Genomic DNA, 19,309 nt, shown 5'->3' with positions numbered 1-19,309 from the left:
AATTGTGTAGAAATTCACAGAAAAATGTGAAAAATGCCAAATAAATTTTGTTAGGTTTCTAAAATCACAAGCTTCTGAGGAAAAATACTTGTGCATGTGAAATACCACTTTTGCTCTGCTGAAAAATTCAGTTTGCGTTTAAGGTGGTTTATTTTGTACCACTTTTTCTGTTACTCTAAAAATTATGAAAAATTCGTAGTGGCTTACTCTTTTCATGTGTAATCCACTGTAAAAGTTTCGTGGCCTGTTGCTATGCGCTTTTGGGTAGATCTATTTATACTTCGCTGGCTTGCTAGGGTTAGTTATTTTGTTTCGTGCATGCAAAGCAAACTCCTGTTAATCCATGCTAACTTAGGTCGTTTTAGTAGTTGTTTTCGTTGGAAACACTTCAGTCTAAAACGAATTGATTTTCTGAACCGCTTTGCTTTGTCTTTTTGAATTGCATTCAATCGTAAGCACACATGCGTTGCACCGTATCCTAATTGTTGCATGACATATTTTTATTCGTGTAGACGCCACGAACGAAGCTGTCCACGAGCTGATCGTTGAGCCGGTCCAGGAGCCACGAGCAGAGGAGCAGCAGCAGGTCGCCGTTGAGCACGCTCCAGCAGACCTAGTTAACCCCGCTGACCTGCAAGGCAAGCCCCGGAGCATAACCATACTTTAAATTATTCAATGTTTATTTAAGTATTGTGCATTTATGTTCTAGGAGTTGAATGGAACCATAGTATGCATGTTTTCCCTAGGTACCGTGGGCCTATACTAGTATGCAGGTGTCGATAGAAATGCTTTGCTAAATAGGATTTCGGTAGAAGTCGAGTGATTGCTGTCACTCGTGAGTTTAGGATCTTGATCCCTTAGCTTTGGCTTGAAATGAATTGCTGAGTAAAGAGAAATAGAGACCGGGCGGAAATGAGTTGGTTTTGGTATGGAATGGATGGAAAGTTAGCTCCGCCTGTGTCGATTGAGGACCGTTCCGTTGTTGGCAGTGCTGATCGAGGATTGAACAGTACTAACCACATACCGGAAGTAGGAGGTAGTCGAAACCGGTAAGCTGTGTACCACCTTACAGCGGTAATTTGAATTCCGCCATGCTACGCTGGGCGTGGGAGTTGGCGGGTGTTGGATAGGATGCCGCCTCCGGGTTCTCCGGGAGTTCACTGCGAGGGGCCCATCACCTGGGTTTTAGCAGGCGTAGTTCAGATGCCGTGGTAATGTGGAAACAGTTGACGCGAGTGGCCCGACGGGGCTTGCATGTGTCGTGTGAGTTAGGTCCACCTTGCAAGGTTAAATCGGATCGATTCGCCGTGACTCGCGGTTATGAGAGCCTTGATCTCTTTGTCACATCGTAGTAAGAAGTGAAATAAGTCTTGAAAGGTAGCGATGGAATGCTATATCTGTTGTTCTGCAGATTAATCTGATCTACCATGTGTGCCCTAGATGATTAGGCGAACTTAGTTAATACTTGATGTACTAACCGGAGCTAAAACATTGAAAGTAAGGATTCACTTCTAGCAGCTTTTCAGCAAAAGAACTCCAGAGCCAAAAAGCTTTGCATGTCTAGGTAATGGGCTAAGTATACCCAGAGTCGGGTAAGCCTTGCTGAGTATTAGTATACTCAGGGTTGTTGTTGTAACCCTTCTGAGCAGGTTGTGTCCCTGCGGACTTCGAGGAGATCTGTGCGTCCTGGATTGGACAGCCACTCCCTCCAGGTTGGACCGTCGAGTGGGCCCCGTCTTCCCCGTGAAGATTGGGCAGGTTGGCATCACATCGGTGGGCAGGATGTGGAGCTCACTTTTATCGTCGTCGTAGCGATCGTATTGTATTTCGAACTCAGTTTTAAACTTCCGCTGTGCGTTTGAACTCTGTTATTTGTATTTAAGACCTTTTATGTAAAACCTGTGTTGTAAATTAATTTGAAGATTTCTGTATGCTGGTAACACCTGTGCTCGTCTTCGTACGGGTCTAAGTGCAATTGTGATCCTGGAGTACAGTAGTTTAATCGGGATTTTACCCGACAGCCTGTCAGGTTACACCGTTTTAAGTGCACAGTAACTTGATTAAGTATTAAGATGATGGATTGTGCATTTAAGCCGGTTTAATTTGGACGGTGCTGCTACAAAAGATTACCTTCGTGCCCATACTGTAATAGAATTCTCTGAAAAGCTGTGAATCAAACTGTTTGCCGTTATCTAAAGTGATCTCCCTCGGGACCCCGAACCTGCAGATGATGTTCTGCCAAAAGAATTTTTTTGATTGTTTCTGAAGTGATGTTTATTAGTGGCTTGGCTTCGATCCACTTTGTGAAGTACTCGACGGCAACTGCTGCGTACTTGTAGTTGCCCTGAGCAGTTGGTAGAGGTCCCACTAGGTCAATTCCCCGTCTTTGAAGAGGCCAGGATGAAGGTATTAGCTGAGTTGGCTCCGAAGTTTTTGAGGACTTCGGACCCATCATTTGATATGCTTGGCATGTTTTCACTATGTGCTGAGCATCCTTCAGCGCCGTTGGCCAGAAGAATCCTTGCCTGAAGGCTTTGGATACAAGTTGTCTGAAGCCGATGTGGGATCCACAGAACCCGGAGTGAATTTCCTTAAGGAGTTCGATTCCTTCGGTAGTCGAGATGCACTTTAACCATGGGCTGGTTACGCCTGACTTGAACAGCTCTCCCTCGGAGATAACATAGCCTCTCGCTCTCTGGAACATTTTCTACTCTTTCTCATTTGGCAGCTCGATGTTTCCCCGAAGGTACTCCATTATAGGTGCTCTCCAATCTTCGGCTGAGATGATTGAAACTTGTTTTTCTTTTTTCGGCTTGACTGAGGGTTCTGTGATTTATTCGAAAAATACATCCGAAGGTAACTGCTCTTTTCTTGATGCTGCCTTTGCCAGCTTGTCGGCTTCATCATTCATGTGCCTCGGGATGTGAACGATGTTGAAACCCTTGAAGTACTTTTCCATGGATCTGACGGCATCGAGGTACTCGATGAGCTCTGGTTTTCTGGCCTCCGAGTCCTTTTCGATGTGGTCTCTGACAATCTTCGAATCTGTTCTGACTATGAAATTTTGGTGGACAAGGGCTTTCATTTTGCGAAGGCCCAGGAGCAAGGCTTCGTACTCGGTGGTGTTGTTGGTTGATGTTTCGTGGTTGCCGAAGGTTAGTCGTGCTGCGTATCTTGTTTTTGCTCTCGAAGGACATTCTATGATTGCTGCAATACCCGCTCCGTCGTTGCACCAAGCCCCATCGCAGTGCACGATCCAGATTTCAGTCGAAGGTTCCTCCTTGAAGGTTGGGGATGTCCAATCGGCAATGAAATCTGTCATTACTTGTGATTTGATAGCTGTTCTTCTTTCGAAGTCTATGTAGAACTCCGAGAGTTCCGAAGCCCATTTGGCAATTCTGACTGAGGCCTCCCTGTTGCTGAACAAGTCATGCAAAGGTTGATCTGTGACCACGATTATCTTGTGAGCTTCGAAGTAGTGTCGTAGCTTTCGAGCAGACATGACTACTGCGTATGCAATTTTTTCTAGCTCTGAGTACAGGAGCTTCGAGCCAGCTAGAGCTTCGGATACGAAGTAAACTGGTAGCTGCTTCTTCTTCCCCTCGGTTTCACTCTCGAGCACGAGTGCTGCACTGACAGCAGAGTAGGATGTTGCGATGTACAGGAGCAACACGTCCTTCGGGTCAGGTGAGGTCATTTTGACCATGTTCTGGAGATGGTTTTTGAGTTCCTGAAGGGCTTTGCTTTGTTCGTGGCCCCACTCAAATTTGTTTGCGTTGCGAAGGACCTTGAAGAATGGTAAGGTTCGGTCTGCAGAGCAGGGGATGAATCTATTTAGGGCTGCTATCCGCCCTGTGAGTTACTGTACGTCCCTTATGGACTTTGGCTCCTCCATGTTCCAAAGAGCTTTTACTTTGTCGGGGTTCGCTTCGATGCCTTTTGTGGACACTAGGCATCCTAGCACCTTTCCTTTGTGAACTCCGAAGATGCACTTATTGGGGTTCAAGGACAGTCCTGCTTTTCTTAAGCTTGTGAAGGTTTCGGCCAGGTCTGCCACATGGTTGCTTCTTATTGAACTGGTTACAACAATGTCATCAACATAAGTCAGGACATTACTTCTAAGTTGGTGCTCTAAGACATTCTTGAAAAGGAATGTCCTGCATTCTTTAACCCTTCGGGCATCCTCACGAAGCAGTAGGTGCCGAAGGGAGTTATGAAGCTTGTTTTTTCTTCGTCCTCTTTCCTCATCCAAATCTGATGGTATCCGGAGAAACAATCCAGCAGAGACATTAGTTGACTGTTTGCCGCATCATCGACGACTTTGTCGATTCTTGACAGTGGGAAATCATCCTTCGGGCAGGCTTTATTGAGGTCAGTGAAATCGATGCACATGCGCCATTTTCCATTCTTCTTTTTGACCGGCACAGTGTTTGCCAGCCATGTTGGGTATTTGACTTCTCGAATGACATTTGCATCTAGCAGTCTTTGGACTTCGGCCTTGACCGCTGCGACTTTTTCGTCTGACATTTTGCGAAGCTTTTGCTTCTTTGGCTTGATGTTTGGGTTGATATCCAAGCGGTGCTCAATGATATCTCTGCTGACGCCCTGTAGGTCACTAGCGGACCATGCAAAGACATCTTGGTTCTTGCGGAGAAACTCAAGAAGCTCTTTTTCCTCCTCGGTCTCGAGGATTGCATTGATGGTTACCATTTTGTCGGGTAGGTGTACGTCAAGGGGGACCTTCTTGACTTCGTAGTCTTCCTCGAAAGTTGCTTTCTCGCTGTCTCTCTGCTGCTCTTTGAAGGTATCAGGCTTAGATTCAGTCCGAAGGTTGTGGACATTTTTCTGGCCTGGGGTGTATCCCCTCTCTATGTCTCGTGCAAGCTGCTGGTCTCCGCGGATGGTGATGACCCCCGCGGGAGCCGGAATCTTCATGCACAAGTACAGCTGATGAACGATAGCTTCGAACTTGTTGATTGTCCCCCTTCCTAGGGTTGCTCGGTATGTGTAGGGCATCTCTACCACATCGAAGGTGATGTGCTCTGTTCTTGCGTTAGTTGTGTCTCCGAAGGACACAGGGAGTGACAGTTTGCCGATTGCGTTCACTCTTTTTCCTCCGAATCCCATTAAGGGGATATCCAAAGGCTGTAGGAGGCTTCGGTCGATACCCATCTTATCGAAGGTGTCGGAAAAGATGATGTCTACAGAACTGCCAGTGTCAACTATTATCTTGCCAATCCTCCAGCCTTGAATGTTTGCCTCGATGACAAGGGCATCTGTGTGTGGGTAGCTGATGAGGTTGACATCTTCTTCGGAGAAGGTGATCGGAGAGTGTGACCACTGGGTTTTCTTGGTTGGACCTTCGGAGACAATACAATGGACTTGCCTGAAGTAGTCCCTGCGCTGCCTCTTATTTTCGAAGTCCAGGATGGAACCTCCGGAGATGGGCATGATCATACCGAAGGATGGTAGTGCCGCGGGTTGGTTATTTGCGGTTTGGTTTTCTTGTTTTGGTGGGTGGACTGGGGGTGGTGGTAGCTGCTCTTGAGTTGGTTGAGCTTGGGTGGTGGGTTGAATGGTTTGCATTTGAGGGTTTGGCTACGGCTGCCAATAGTGATTGTAGTTGTAGTTAAACATGGGTGGGCGGTATGCTTGGGTAAATGTGGGGGCGTGGAGCGAACGAAGGTTGTGTATACTGTATTTGTTGAGGAGCTTGTGGAGTCTGAGGCCATGTAGTGTGACCAACTAGCTTGGCTTTTTTCTCGGACTCCATTCTGTCGAGGGTCTTTTTCTTCTCCGGGCATTGGTTTATTCTGTGGTCGTAGTCAGACCCGTGGAAGTGGCAGAAGAATTTTTTGGGTTCGCGCGAAGGTCCGCGACATCGGCCCCTTCCTTTGCCACGACCTCTGCCTCGTGCCCCGGATGAAGGTTGCTTGTCGTTTGAGCGTTGGGGTTCCGACTCTGGCGGTGTTATGAAGGGATCGAAGGTTATCTGATCCTCATCTTCATGCGAAGGTTTCAGAGGTAAGATGAGCTGGTGAGCTGGCTGCTTCTCTTGTTGCCATATTTGCTGGTTGTATTTTTCTGCCTGACGCATGATTCTTCTTTGCTCGACCCTTCTGCGGTGGTCGGCGTCTAACTTCGCATACTTTTCTGCTTCTGAATAAAGCTCCTCTAGAGTTCTCGGAGGCTCTCTTATGAGGTGGGAAGCAAGCTGGCCAGGCAGGAGACCCTCGATGCATTTCTCTATCGCATCTTTCTCTAGGAAGTTTGGAATTTGAGCCTTCTTTTGGACGAACCTCCGGAAGTAGTCATAGAGAGGCTCACAGTCATGCTGGGGGCATTTAAAGTCTTTTACAGTGTTGGTGTTGAGCCTTCTGAAACCCTGGAAGTCCTGGAGGAGCCTTGCTTTCAGCTGATACTAGTTGTTGATTGATTGCAGATGCAAGTACGAGTACCAGTTGGCCGCAGAACCTTCGCAGGCCATGACGAAGGACTTGGCCATGGTGGAGTCATCACCTCCGGCCGAGGTGATGGTTGCTTCGTAAGCCATGAGGAACTGAGTTGGATCTATTGTAGCGTTGTACTTGGGGAGCTGTGTGGGCTTGTAGCCGAGCGGTCATGAAGTTCGCTGCAGAGCGACTGAGAGTGGCGAGGTCGGGTCAAATGGAAGGTTGACCGGCGGTGGCCTTTGGTTTTCATTGTGAGCGAAGGCTGTCTGGAGGATGACGCGGTTTTCTTGCTAGGAGGAACCTTCGGGTATTTCTTGGTATGCCCTCTGCAAGCTCTCAACTCCTGCCTCCATCTCTGGTAGCCTGCGACTGGCCTCGGCTAGCTTGTTTGCCTGGTCCTGTGCCCTCTTTTTGGTGGCAAGCTGAGCTTCGATATTCTTTTTCTTCATTTCAAGGGTCTTGAGCTTGAGTGCTGCTTTTGTGAGTTGATGAGCTTCGGTGTTTTCAGTGTTATCAATCGGGTCTCCATGAAGAGCAGCTTCGTTGGTGATGTCTGTAATTCGTGGGTTGGCTCCTTCGTGCTGCGGTTGAGGGCCATCGAGGATACGGCCAGGCTCAGTGGAGGTGGTTGTGGTGCCGGCGGTGGCTTTCTTCTTCGCTGGGGCCATCGTGGGTTGTCTTTCGAGCTGGAATAGTGGGCGCCGCTGTTGGGATCTTAACTTCTTAGACGCCCAGACAGGGAGCATGAACAGTATGAAGATGGCAATGAACGTAGGTGCTGAATTCTCTAATAATAGTCAGAAAATTCAACCCTTTACACTGTGTAAAGAGGGAGCTATTTATACCCCTAGCCCTCGGTCAGGTTTTCCTAAATTGCCCCCTCCCAACTCATTTACAGTTCACTTTTAGCCGGCCTCGGGGCAAAATTACAAGGTGAGAGGTGTACAAATCCGACATTCTCACGTATTCGAGAGGTGTACAAATCCGACCTTCTCACATATTCACGTTTCACACACATATCTACAACCGACGAAGGTTTTCACTTCCTTCGGGGACCTCCGAGAGTCTCAGCCATGAAGGTTCCATCAACGAGCAATCAGCCGTCACCTTCGTTCCCGAAGTTGATCCCTTTACCCGAAGGTCCTGATCTTCGAACTTGTGTTTCTGAGCAACCGTTCGTCATCTTCGGCCTGACGAAGGCGATATTCTTCGTCACCGAAGGTATTGGTCTTTGCGCTTGCGCTTCTGGGTAGCCATCCGTCACCTTCGGCCTACAGAAGGTGATATCCTTCGTCCCGAAGGTCATTGTCTTTGAGCTTGCATTTCTTAGTGTTCATCCGATACCTTCGGGTATGCTTGGCTTCCTCTCGTTGGAGCCCTGCAAATAAGTTAGGGAGCATTTCCGAGGGTGAGGACTTGACCCGAATGTCCAATCCCCAGCATGCGAGAGGAAGTCGTTGAGGACACGGAAACTGAGCTGTGCGGTGCACGCCTCATAGCTCGAAGCTGTCGCGCTCACGCTAATCCTGCGTAGCGTAGACGGAGGCCAACGGCCAACTGGCTAACACGTCATGGTGGGGGATAATGATAAGCAGATCACGATCTGATGCCCCCAAAAGAGAACGGAACGGAAGGAAGCACCGTCATGATGAGACAGTCTCAGGAGCCGTCCAAATCGGAGCACTTCGCGCGCTGCACACGCCGCCCAACCCACTGCTTGTCCGGACTGGGAAAGGCGAAGGCCCCTCCTACTCCTACGAGGTAATCTGCCAGGTGAACGCCTGTTCAGTAGCAGCAGGCACGATGACCATCGATTGTATAATTACTAGCCTTGTTATTACGAGATTTCTTAAACTTCACGTAAATCCACCTAGATTTCTAGAGGGATACTCTAATAAAAATATAGTAATTTCAGAATTTTTTATAAAATTGGAAACATCTGGCCGTCAACCCAATAACTCTAAATATAATAGTTATTGGATTCGTTATGTTTCCTAATAAATTACTCACCTCTATCGTTATAAAAAAAATCTAAAGTAACCCATAAACTTGGCATATAAATTACCCACCTATAATATTATAAAAATAATAATAATAGTCTAATAAATTTGCATATAAATTATTCAATTTTGTGATTAATAAAAGTTAATGTAATCCCTAAATCTGAGTCGAAATTATATAATTATAAAAAATATTAAAGTACACCAATATAAAATTCTAAATTACTATTCCTGTCATTATAATCTATAATTTATGTTATTATTTATATAAAGATACTACTCACGATATGTATCACCATATATTCAATGATGGAAGAGATAAATACCAACTCACAAACAAATAGTACAATTAAATATATATCAAACACATATAAAGGTGTGATGCAAAATAAAATTTATTGCAACTAAGTAATGATAAATATATATTTTAAAGTATCTATTATAATATTTAATAGATAAAAGAGAAAGTCAGATAGATAATAATTACTAACTATAATTTTATTTTTATATTAATTTTGATTAATTTATGCGGGAGCACGAGTTAATAGGCTAGATTATTAATTATTTAGTAGATAAAGTTCCGGATTTGTTGTTGAAGGCAGCTGACAAGATGAAGTTGGAGCAGATACTGGCCAGGCTGCAGCAAGTAGAGTTTCAGAATCTGTCGAACAAGGTCTTGTTTGGTTTACTTTGCGCTCTCGCGCTACAAAAAGAATCTTGCATGCATGAAATACTAAATGAAATTTATTTGTAAATTTTTTTCACAGATGGGTGCAACTTTGCACGACGAATCTAATGACGGTAATTAATCCACGATTGGTTAAGTAATGCTACAGTAACCATCCTTTAATCGTACGGTCAAAGATCTCATTAGATTCGTCTCGCGAAGTAGCGCAGGAGTTGTGAAGTTAATTTTGCAAACTGACTTTATTTAATACCCGTAATTAATGGTCAAACTTTGCGCTACATAAGCAAACCAGGTCCAAATATCCCCGTTACGATGTTGTTTGTTACCCGTGCCACTCCTGAACTTCCAGATCCACAACTATCATATTACCAGCACCAGCGGACTCCGGTCACCTTGCCGAGAGCGAACTCGCAGGCCAGTGCACAGTGCTCTAGTTGATGCTGGCCTGCTGCACCGCGCACCCAAAACCTGCCCGGCGCGCGCACGCCACCGCGGCCTCCGCCCCACCGGAAGCCGCCCGCCTTGGCCATGCAGCCCGCGACCCGGTGGCCCGCCCGGAAGTCCGTTTTTTTTTTCCTGGCCCGGTCCATTTCGTGCCCGGGCTGGCACGGCCCGTGTCCCGTGCCCGTGCCTAGGCCGGCACCCCCGCCCGTGGGCCGGCACGACCCGGCACAGAGTTAGAAGGCCGGCCCGGTAGTGGCCCACTAACTCCAACGGTCGGGCGCGGCCGGCCCAGCCCAGCTGGCCAGGGGAGGGGGTGGAGTATATAACTCCGCCCGCCCGCGGCTCCCCCCGCCCGTAACCCTAGACCCCATTCCCTCGCGCCCCCCCGTCGCCTGGCTCCCGCCGCCGCTCCGCGACCGCAAGAGATTGCGCCTCCGCCTGGCCGCCTCCGCCATTCCGGCCGGCGAGGGGCGACCCGCACGGCCGCACCCGCTTCCGCCGCCGGCTTCTCGTCTTCCCTTCCGTCTCCTGTGAGTAGATCTCCGGTTCCGTCGCTCCGGTGAGTAGATCTCGCGCTCCTACGCACCTCGCTGGCTCGCTCCAATCCTGGCCGGAGTTCGCAGTAGTCTTTGCCGTCTCGCCGTCGTTGTCTCTTCTCTCTACGGCTCCGGGCTCCGGCTGCGTAGGTACTCTATTCCGTAACCCTAACCCTAACCCTCGTCTTCCATCTCCATTCTTTTCCCTACCCCTAACCCTCGTCTTTCATCTCCGTCTTGTCTCTTGTGCAGGTCTCGTGCACTCGGGGCCGCCGGCCATTGAGGAACGGAGCCGCCGAGGGTTGATGCGAAGGTGGGTTGCACTCTGAGGTTGTCGTGATGGACGAAGGAGTACACCGTCAACGATGACCTCAAGGCGTGTGGCCTGCCCGCGGACGACGACGACGACCTGACTGCCGGCGCTAAGGCATTGTTCGGTAGCAGTGTTGCTCCGATCAATGTCGATGCCCCTGATGATGCCGGCGCTGGTGCTGGAGGTGATGGTGTCGGCGCGTCGGCGACTCAGACGCCGGCCTCGACGCCTACTGCTTCTACTGCCAACAACATCGTGCTGAAGCGTGCTAGGTCTGGTGCCTGGAACGACTTCGAGCCAATCTTTGAGACCTTGCCCTCTAGCAAGCAGGTACGAATCGCTGCCAAGTGCCACCACTGTAATCATGTTCTGTCTGCTCGATCTGCTTCTGGTACTGGACATCTGCTCCGTCACCAGACGCAATGCGTCAAGAAAGCTAAGCATGCTGCTTTAGTGCAGTCCCGCATCCAGTTTAATGGTGATGGTTCACTCACTAATTGGCAATACAAACCCGATGTTGCTCGGAGAGAGCTGTGCCGGTTGATTTCTAGACTTGATTTGCCTCTTGATTTTGGTTATGAAGAAGCATTTGAGGAATACATTCAGCGTGCTCACAATCCTTGTTTTTTCTAGAGTCTCTAAACAGACCACTACTAGAGATTTGGAAAAATACTTTGCAAGGCTGGGCCTAGGCAAGAGGCCAGCAGCATCACCAAGTCAGTAGTAGTGTTTTGCAATTTGATCTTCTGTTTGTAATGTACTAATGAGTCTACTGAACTTGAATAATGTGATGTAATTTTGAACAATTATAGAGTTGGGTTGTACTCTTTTTTCCCTTCCTAGGGTTTCTCACAAGGGTGAGTTTTACCTAGGAAGGTTTTTAATGAGGCAGCAACACTTGATCAAATAGATCAAGTGTTAAAACAACTCTATAATTGTGTTATCACTTATCAGTTAAGTGATATTTTGCTATATGTGTCTCTGTGTGTGGCTGGCTGTGATCTGTGACTTTTTTTTGAATTGCTTGTTAAATTTGGAGTAGGGTGAGATGTATTTTGAACTATGAGCTTTGGACGGCCCGGCCTGGGCTGTAGTGCCGGGCTCCAGCGGGCTGGCCCGGCACGAAACAGGCCCGCGGGCCCGTGCTTGGGCCGCTGGTAGAGCCTGTGCCCGGCACGAAACAGGCCCGCGGGCCCGTGCTTGGGCCGCTGGTAGAGCCTGTGGGCTGGCACGGCACGGCCCGACTTGATATTGAGCCGGGCCAGGCACGACACGGCTAAAAGCGGGCCAGGCCGGGCTCGTGATAGGGCCGGGCCGCCGAATGGCCATCTCTACTCCTTCCAAAGCCCAGCCAGAGGAGTGTCTTCCACGCCTCACCCCGGCCGCCCCCGTCGCGCGCGGTCGTCACCGCTTCTCCTCCCTTCCCTTCCCTGTCTCCATCTCCATCAGTCCACGTCCGCTTGCCCATAGTCCCCACACTTCGTCAAATACTTGCCACTAGGCGCCCCGCTCTCGGAATTTCCAGCGGGCCGCGTCGCGTTACCTGCGGGGTGTGCCGCCGTGCCGGGTACAAATGGTGGCGGAGGAGGCTCGTCACTGCAGCCGCCGCCGCAGCTGAATCCCCCGGGGAACTGCTCGCGGGGTGAGTTCGCTTACCCCCCCCCCCCCCCACCCTCTTAATTTCTCGCCGCGCCCTCGCTCTATTCGTCCCCCGATTGAGGGGACGCTAATCTGGTGCGCGCTTACGCTAGGGTTTGAGCGCGAGTTGTGCGGATTTTTTTATCGATATCGGTGTTGTGATGTTCAGCGAGATGCTTGTTTGCCTGTACTGAGTGATGTTTGGCTTGGCTTGTGTGATGTCCACTCCATGACGGTTAGACTGTGCTGCTGTTGCTTGTTTGGTGGGGGAGTGACTGGGTGGACTGGACTGCTCCTCTTGCTTTTGCTGTGGCGTTGCTTGTTGGATTTGGTGTAGCTATTAGAGTGTCGCGGGGGTTTTGTTTGTTCCCTGGTTAGCGTTGTGACGCTGATCTCTCATTGTGGCCGTCGGAGGCTGATTGCCTTTTAAGGGTCGGAGATGAGGGGTGTGGTTTTAGGAGCAGATTTCTAGTGTGGGGAAGCCAATTACCTGGTCTGGTCACCTCCCTCCCTCTTTGCTGCAGCAAAATCTGCCCACTGCAGTGCTGAGATTTCGTCGTAGCTTGTAGTTGGTATTGCTGCCATCCACTTCCATTCAACGCGAGGATCTCATGAGGTTGAATCCGTTTCGTGTCCAGTTAGTTTTTGTTTGCTCAAGGCATACTCTTGTCTGATTCAGTGACCTACTTTTGTTTAATTCGTCAGTTAGGGAGTTCCAGCCGTACAGTGTAAAAATGAGCTCATGAAAACTAGAAATCCCAATTACAGTGTTCCAGACAAATTCCATGCTCTCATTTCCTTACTTGCTTGGATAACACATATCCTCTTTTGCATGCCACTATACTCTGAAGTTTCTAACACACACCCACCCTTCTGTTTTGCAGCGTTTAGTTGACTCATCAATTTATTGAGATATTTGACTTGCATGAGCTGATTAAAAAGCCCTGTTCCCTGGTTCACGATGGAGCCATCTTGCATGCGATACCATGTTTGTGGTTTTGGTTCTCGTATGATATGGCTATGCTTTTTTCTAGTACTCGTTCTTCAGAGTTGCAGCCCGGCACTTTCAGACTCTCCATATTTGGTTGGTATGGGAAGCTACGACATAACTGGTCCTGCTGCAGACGTTAACATGATGGGATATGCAAATGCTGAACAGATCGCATCAGGAATTCATTTCAGGCTGAAGGCTCGTGCATTCATTGTTGCTGAGCCTAATGGGAAGCGTGTTGTGTTTGTGAATCTTGATGCTTGCATGGCATCGCAGCTTGTTACTATAAAGGTGCTTGAAAGGCTTAAAACAAGGTAAGAATGATCACCCCACAGAGTAGTTGATTTTCATGTTTTTGACTAAAAAAACTAGTGCCTGATTGTATAAATTTGTCAAACTGAGGCGCCACCTGACAAATGTCAGAATCCTTAGCCATTTTGCAGTTCACTAACAGAGAAGAGTGCAGACACTCCCACTAATATAATCTTGATTAAATCAATGATTATATTTTTAATAACATTTTATAACAGTGAGGTTTTTCCATGCACCCTCATGATGGTGGATCTGACTATACAAACCTCAATTTTGCAGGTATGGAGATCTTTATAATGAGAACAATGTGGCTATCAGTGGAATCCATACACATGCTGGGCCTGGCGGTTATCTGCAATATGTAGTTTATATTGTCACATCTCTTGGGTTTGTTCGCCAATCATTTGATGTAATTGTCAATGGCATTGAGCAGTGTATTGTTGAAGCTCACAACAACCTCCGCCCTGGGAAAATCTATGTGAATAAAGGTATTAAATTATATCCGTTTACTGTGACTTATTAGATTTTCCCAGACACTATTGGGAGTAGTTTGGTCTTGTTACCATCTGTTCCATCTCACGCGAAATATAGATATAATTTGGTTTTAACACATGATTTCCAGGTGAACTCCTTGATGCTGGTGTGAATCGCAGCCCAAGTGCATATCTAAATAACCCTGCTGAGGAGAGAAGCAAGTATCAGTATAATGTTGACAAAGAAATGACCCTTATCAAGTTTGTGGATGATGAACTGGGTCCAGTTGGGAGTTTCAATTGGTTTGCAACGCATGGAACATCAATGAGTCGTACAAATTCATTGATAAGTGGTGATAACAAAGGAGCAGCTGCACGTTTTATGGAAGATTGGGCAGAACAAAATGGTATGCCAAAGCAGGGGGCTCATGTAACTAATGTTGGTTTAGAATATTTGCACAAGATATCTGGACTTCCGAGAAGAATTTCTTCAATAATTCCTGAACCAAATGAGATAAGTATGTATGATGCTTATTGACTACTTATATTTTGTATTCGAATAGAAGATCATTGTTGTTGCTAAATTATTTCGTATATTGCATTTGTTCAGCTGATGACTTAGTACAGCTGGCATCATCCTATGAGGCCTCAGGTGGCAGGCGATTATCAGGTTCAAGTATCACCAGGCGCATTAGAAGCAGTCAACAGAACAAACCTAAATTTGTTTCTGCATTCTGCCAGTCAAACTGTGGAGATGTTAGTCCAAATGTCCTGGGAACATTTTGTATAGACACTGGTCTTCCTTGTGACTTCAATCATAGTACATGTAATGGGAAGAATGAACTATGCTATGGACGAGGCCCAGGGTATGCACCATGCTTACCAATCATTATAATTGAAATTTTCGCATTTTCCCACATTTGGAAGAATTCATAATGATTGAATCCTTTAATATTTCGTACTGCAGATATCCTGATGAATTTGAAAGTACCCGTATCATTGGCAATAGGCAATTTCTCAAGGCTTTAGATCTTTTTAATTCCGCTTCTGAAGAAATACAAGGCAGAGTTGACTATAGGCATACTTACCTAGATTTCTCGCAACTTGAAGTTAATGTTCCTTCAAGTACAGGAGGAGAGCAGGTGGTGAAAACATGTCCTGCAGCCATGGGGTTTGCCTTTGCTGCTGGAACAACAGATGGCCCTGGAGCTTTTGACTTTAAACAAGGAGATGTCAAGGTTGATAATATCCATCAGATACTAGCTTCACAATTTTTCCTGACATACTATTGACTGGTTGATACCATCTCTTATCAGGGAAACCCTTTCTGGAGGTTAGTAAGAAACTTGCTTAAGACGCCAGGGAAGGAGCAAGTTGAATGCCAAGCTCCAAAACCAATATTGCTAGACACCGGTGAAATGAAGGAACCATATGACTGGGCAGTATGTCTTCCATCATCCTTTTCGTCAACAATCGTAAACATGCTTTGTAAAGCACTTGCAGTTTCTTCGAAAATGCAAATGCCTTATTTCTTACAATAGTTGATAACAAAACCACATAGGTTTATCTACTCCATCCGTTTTTAAATATATGATGTTTATTATAAGCTAATTAGTTCTTGAGCTAATTAGCCTGTCCTAAATGTCATATATTTAAATACAGAGAGAGTAACATTTTTCATTATGATATTGTTAACTCTGCGAGAGTCCCATTTTTTTTCAACTGATCTTAAGCTTAGCTTCAGTGCTTAAATTATAGCCAACACTATCGCATTAATGGCAAACATGATGTTTCCGCTAGTATTAATAAAGCTGCCTATCACCTATGAGCCATAGACCATCCGCGTTGATGAGATTAAATTGTTGCACCTCACCTGTGAACAATAAATCACATATCATGACTAATCTCAATGGTATTTGAGTTAAGAACCAAATAACTTAAAGTCTGGCTTACCGATTTTGCACAACTGATCGCTTGTTTGTTCTGCACTGAATTCTGTGTTATACAGCCTGCGATACTTCCAATTCAGATCATAAGAATCGGACAGATGGTTATCTTGTGTGTCCCTGGAGGTATATTCCCAAGTCCAAACTCCTTAGAAAATTTCCAAGCTGGTGTGTTGATCTATTGATATTTATTGTGACGTCCTCATGTCATGCTATGCACTTTGTTTGTGTTGGTTCAGAATTCACAACGATGGCTGGCAGGCGGCTACGAGATGCTGTCAAAGAAGTACTCACAAGTGATAGCAGTGGTGAATTTAATGATATTCATGTTGTTCTTGCTGGGCTAACAAATACCTACTCTCAATATATCACAACTTTTGAAGAATATCAGATCCAAAGATATGAGGTATGTATATTCCCAGGCCACTTGTTTAGGTTGAGAACATAGTAAAAAATAACAATGATAGTTAGCTTGATGTTTGTTGGCCCTTCCACAATTTATTTGTTAGTTACTGAGATATTTGTAATGGCATTTTTAACTCCCTTAGCAATGTTTTCTAGTCGTCCGACTAATCGTGATTAGTTGGTCTTATCACTCCCTTGCCACCGATAAGGGCCAGCGACTAGGTCTGAGCGACTAGAAACCTAGTTGTCGACTAACCGTGATTAGTCATCCGATTAGCTTGAAAACGATAGGATTTGAGATGATGGGCCTCAGCCAGTGGGTGGTGGGCTACTGGGCTGGCAATTAGGCCCATTAGATTTTGGGTATATATCTCACAGCTGCAGGTATTGCCAAGCCACCTCACCCCAAAACGCCTGCTAGAACACGCATGGATGCGCTGCTGTCGGCTCGCCAAAATATGCGCCGCCACCCACCAAAATTTGCGCTGCCGCCTGCCCAAAGGTGCTTCCACCGGCGCATCCAGCCACCCAGGAGCACGCCGCTGCCAAGGAAACGCCCAGGAGCTCCATGCCTACCCGCTGCCCAGGAGCTCCATGCCTCCCTGCTTCAAGGAACTACCTGCTGCCCAGGAACTCTTGCCAAAATTTGTGGCGTTAATGCTTGCTATATACTATGTACTGTATAATATACATATCACATATCGGTCCTGGATGTACAGGATGACTATACAGATGGCTAGGCTCGACTAATCAGCCTAATCGACAACTAATCTCGACTAGTTACCTTATTGGTGCCATGGCGACTAGGTTTGAGTAGACGACTGTAAAACATTGTGCGGTAGTTGGATCATGTTTTTCTTTGATACTGCTGAATTGACACTGGTGCCTGTTACTCTGTCATTCTCATCTGTTCATCTTGCACGAATAACCTGACATTGAATTCATTCCTTTTTGTTGTCATACTTATTTTCTGACCCCTGCTTACCTGCTTAATCTAGAAAAGAAATCAAGCAATGATAGGTCTGTAGAGTGTTGTTCTCTTGTAGGTCTGTTGAAATAATAAGCACCCTAATTGGTAGATGTCCCTCTGTTGCATCATCGAAATTCCTTCAACCACATAAGCCCCGTTTTAGCTCCACGAGAAGAGGATGATATATTTTTCTTCTTTTGTTTTGTGCTTGTGGTTCATGTGTTTTTTCCGGTGATTTTGCATGTTTATAGGGCTCCCTTGTGATAGATAAGTTCTGCGACCCAACATTTATTGATCTTCCTGGCAAATAAATGCTTTTTTCGCAGGGAGCATCAACATTGTATGGCCCTCACACCTTGAGTGCCTACATCCAGGAGTTTCAGAAACTTGCTACAGCCATGGTTGCAAACAAAGAGGTCCGAACAAATTTCCAACCTCCAGATATGTTGGACAAGCAAATGGGACTGCTCCCAGGCGTCATGTTTGATTCGACACCTCCTGGTGTGAAGTTTGGAGATGTCAGCTCTGATGTTCCTGCAAGCTCAACCTTCAGCAAGGGCAGTACAGTGAATGCTACATTCTATTCAGCCTGCCCAAGGAATGACCTTCTCACTGACGGTACATTTGCGCTTGTTGAGAAGCTAGATGGTAACAACAATTGGGTTCCTGCCTATGATGATGATGACTGGTCGCTGCGTTTCAAGTGGTCAAGACCTGCAAAATTGAGTCCAAGGAGTTTTGCAACGCTGGAATGGACAATTCCTGAAGATGCCCCATCCGGTGTTTACAGATTGAGGCATTTTGGTGCCTCCAAGCCATTGTTTGGGTCGATCAAACATTTTACAGGAACTTCTCGCGCGTTCGCAGTGCGCTAGATGGTGGTGCACCGTTGCCTTGGACACTACAGCTATCCGAGTTTACACCAGTGATTTTTTCATACTGAAATGGTGGCACAGTATCAAGTATGTTGGTCCTTGTTTTTTTTACATATGTTTGATGGCAATAACATTTTCAGATTATGCCGAACTGCTTGCATCTTGTACGCATCTGTCCCATGGGGATGTGTAGCTTGTACATAACTGCAAACTCGATATATGTGTGAAGTTTATGCGATCTCGTGAAGCAAAACGGTTAGGGAAATCTAGTGTTGGCATGATTGCTCCGTTTGTGGATCGGCCAGAATAGCTCAGCAGTGTCGGTGTGAGTTCGTGCGCGCCCAGAGCTCCGGCTGACAGAGTGACAGGTAGTGGTGCCGACGTGCTGTCCCAAATACATCAACCGCCCGCGGCGTCGGAGCAATTCAGGACCATATGTGCTAACTGCTAAGAGCAACTCCAATAGTCATCTAATTTTCTTCTCCATCCTTAGTTTTTTTTTTTGAAAAAGGATGCTAAAAAATAGGCACCACATTGTGACTCCCAATTCCTTTTTTCAACTGAAGTATAAGGAACTCTTGAAGATGGTCTATTTTTTCCTTCCCCATATTATTTTGTGAGGAACCGAAACTGGTGACCAGAGGGGGGTGAATGGGAGCCGATTAAAATTTCTTTCGAAATATGAAACGTCGGTCTATGTCCCAAAATCACCGCAAGCCCTCAAATCTAGGTCAGCGAGAATAGCTATGGACAAGCTATCTCGAAGCAGAAGACCCAGGTCGCAGCGCGGAAGCAAAGCGAGTCGAAACGCAGAACTGGACTGCAGAGACCGGTCAGATCGGTTGCACAGACCGGTCAGACCGGTCGGGCTGGGAATGCAAATTTCAGACCGGTCAGACCGGTTACTCAGACCGGTCAGACCGGTCGCTCCCAGACAACCCGCCAACAAAGCTCCAAATGTCAAATCTTGAGTAAATGAAGTCCAAATCCAACCAAACTTGGAGGAAGGCTTCGTAACTACCCCGTGAACATATCCCCAAAAGATCTCACCCAAAAGATTCACGGATCGAGAGAAATCGAGGAAAGATCAAAGAGGATTGGGGTTTTCTCAAGAATACAAAATCGCCAATTCGTGAGAACTCATGATTCCAGGGGGTTTGGCACTAGGCTATATGCATAGGAATCGTTCCAAAGAGTTCATCAAACCACGAAATCAAGGGTTGTTCTCCTCCAAACAAATAACACACTAAAAGAGGAGAATTGAAC

At 46.6% G+C, this 19,309-nt stretch overlaps 1 protein-coding gene across 2 annotated transcripts; it reads left to right on the top strand.

Annotated features, from left to right (window-relative positions):
• Window positions 1–11,816: 11,816 nt before the first annotated feature.
• LOC120672066 (neutral ceramidase-like) lies at window positions 11,817–18,308 on the top strand. Of its 2 annotated transcripts, none has more exons than XM_039952356.1 (10): window positions 11,817–12,075; window positions 12,956–13,376; window positions 13,654–13,862; window positions 13,997–14,365; window positions 14,458–14,713; window positions 14,815–15,085; window positions 15,164–15,289; window positions 15,856–15,919; window positions 16,033–16,199; window positions 17,495–18,308. In XM_039952356.1, exons 2-10 carry the CDS (start codon window positions 13,033–13,035, stop codon window positions 18,041–18,043), a joined length of 2,355 nt encoding a protein of 784 aa, XP_039808290.1. In that variant the 5' UTR covers window positions 11,817–12,075; window positions 12,956–13,032; the 3' UTR covers window positions 18,044–18,308. The 2 variants fall into 2 exon arrangements, with proteins under 2 accessions (XP_039808290.1, XP_039808291.1); XM_039952357.1 differs by lacking the exon at window positions 11,817–12,075 and adding an exon at window positions 12,670–12,687.
• The last annotated feature ends 1,001 nt before the right edge of the window (window positions 18,309–19,309 follow it).

The sequence above is a fragment of the Panicum virgatum genome, chromosome 5N, assembly GCF_016808335.1.
Source record: "Panicum virgatum strain AP13 chromosome 5N, P.virgatum_v5, whole genome shotgun sequence".
Classification (NCBI taxonomy): domain Eukaryota; kingdom Viridiplantae; phylum Streptophyta; class Magnoliopsida; order Poales; family Poaceae; genus Panicum; species Panicum virgatum.
The sequence above is the reverse complement of the archived record's forward strand: the minus strand, read 5'-3'. Positions and strand labels throughout refer to the sequence as shown.

Excerpts from the sequence above, each read along its gene's own strand:
- LOC120672066 (XM_039952356.1), top strand. The coding sequence starts at position 13,033 with ATGGAGCCATCTTGCATGCGATACCATGTTTGTGGTTTTGGTTCTCGT. Across the intron at positions 14,366-14,457 it reads TCCTGAACCAAATGAGATAA|CTGATGACTTAGTACAGCTG; the intron begins GTATGTATGATG and ends GCATTTGTTCAG. Across the intron at positions 15,290-15,855 it reads AGGAACCATATGACTGGGCA|CCTGCGATACTTCCAATTCA; the intron begins GTATGTCTTCCA and ends TGTGTTATACAG.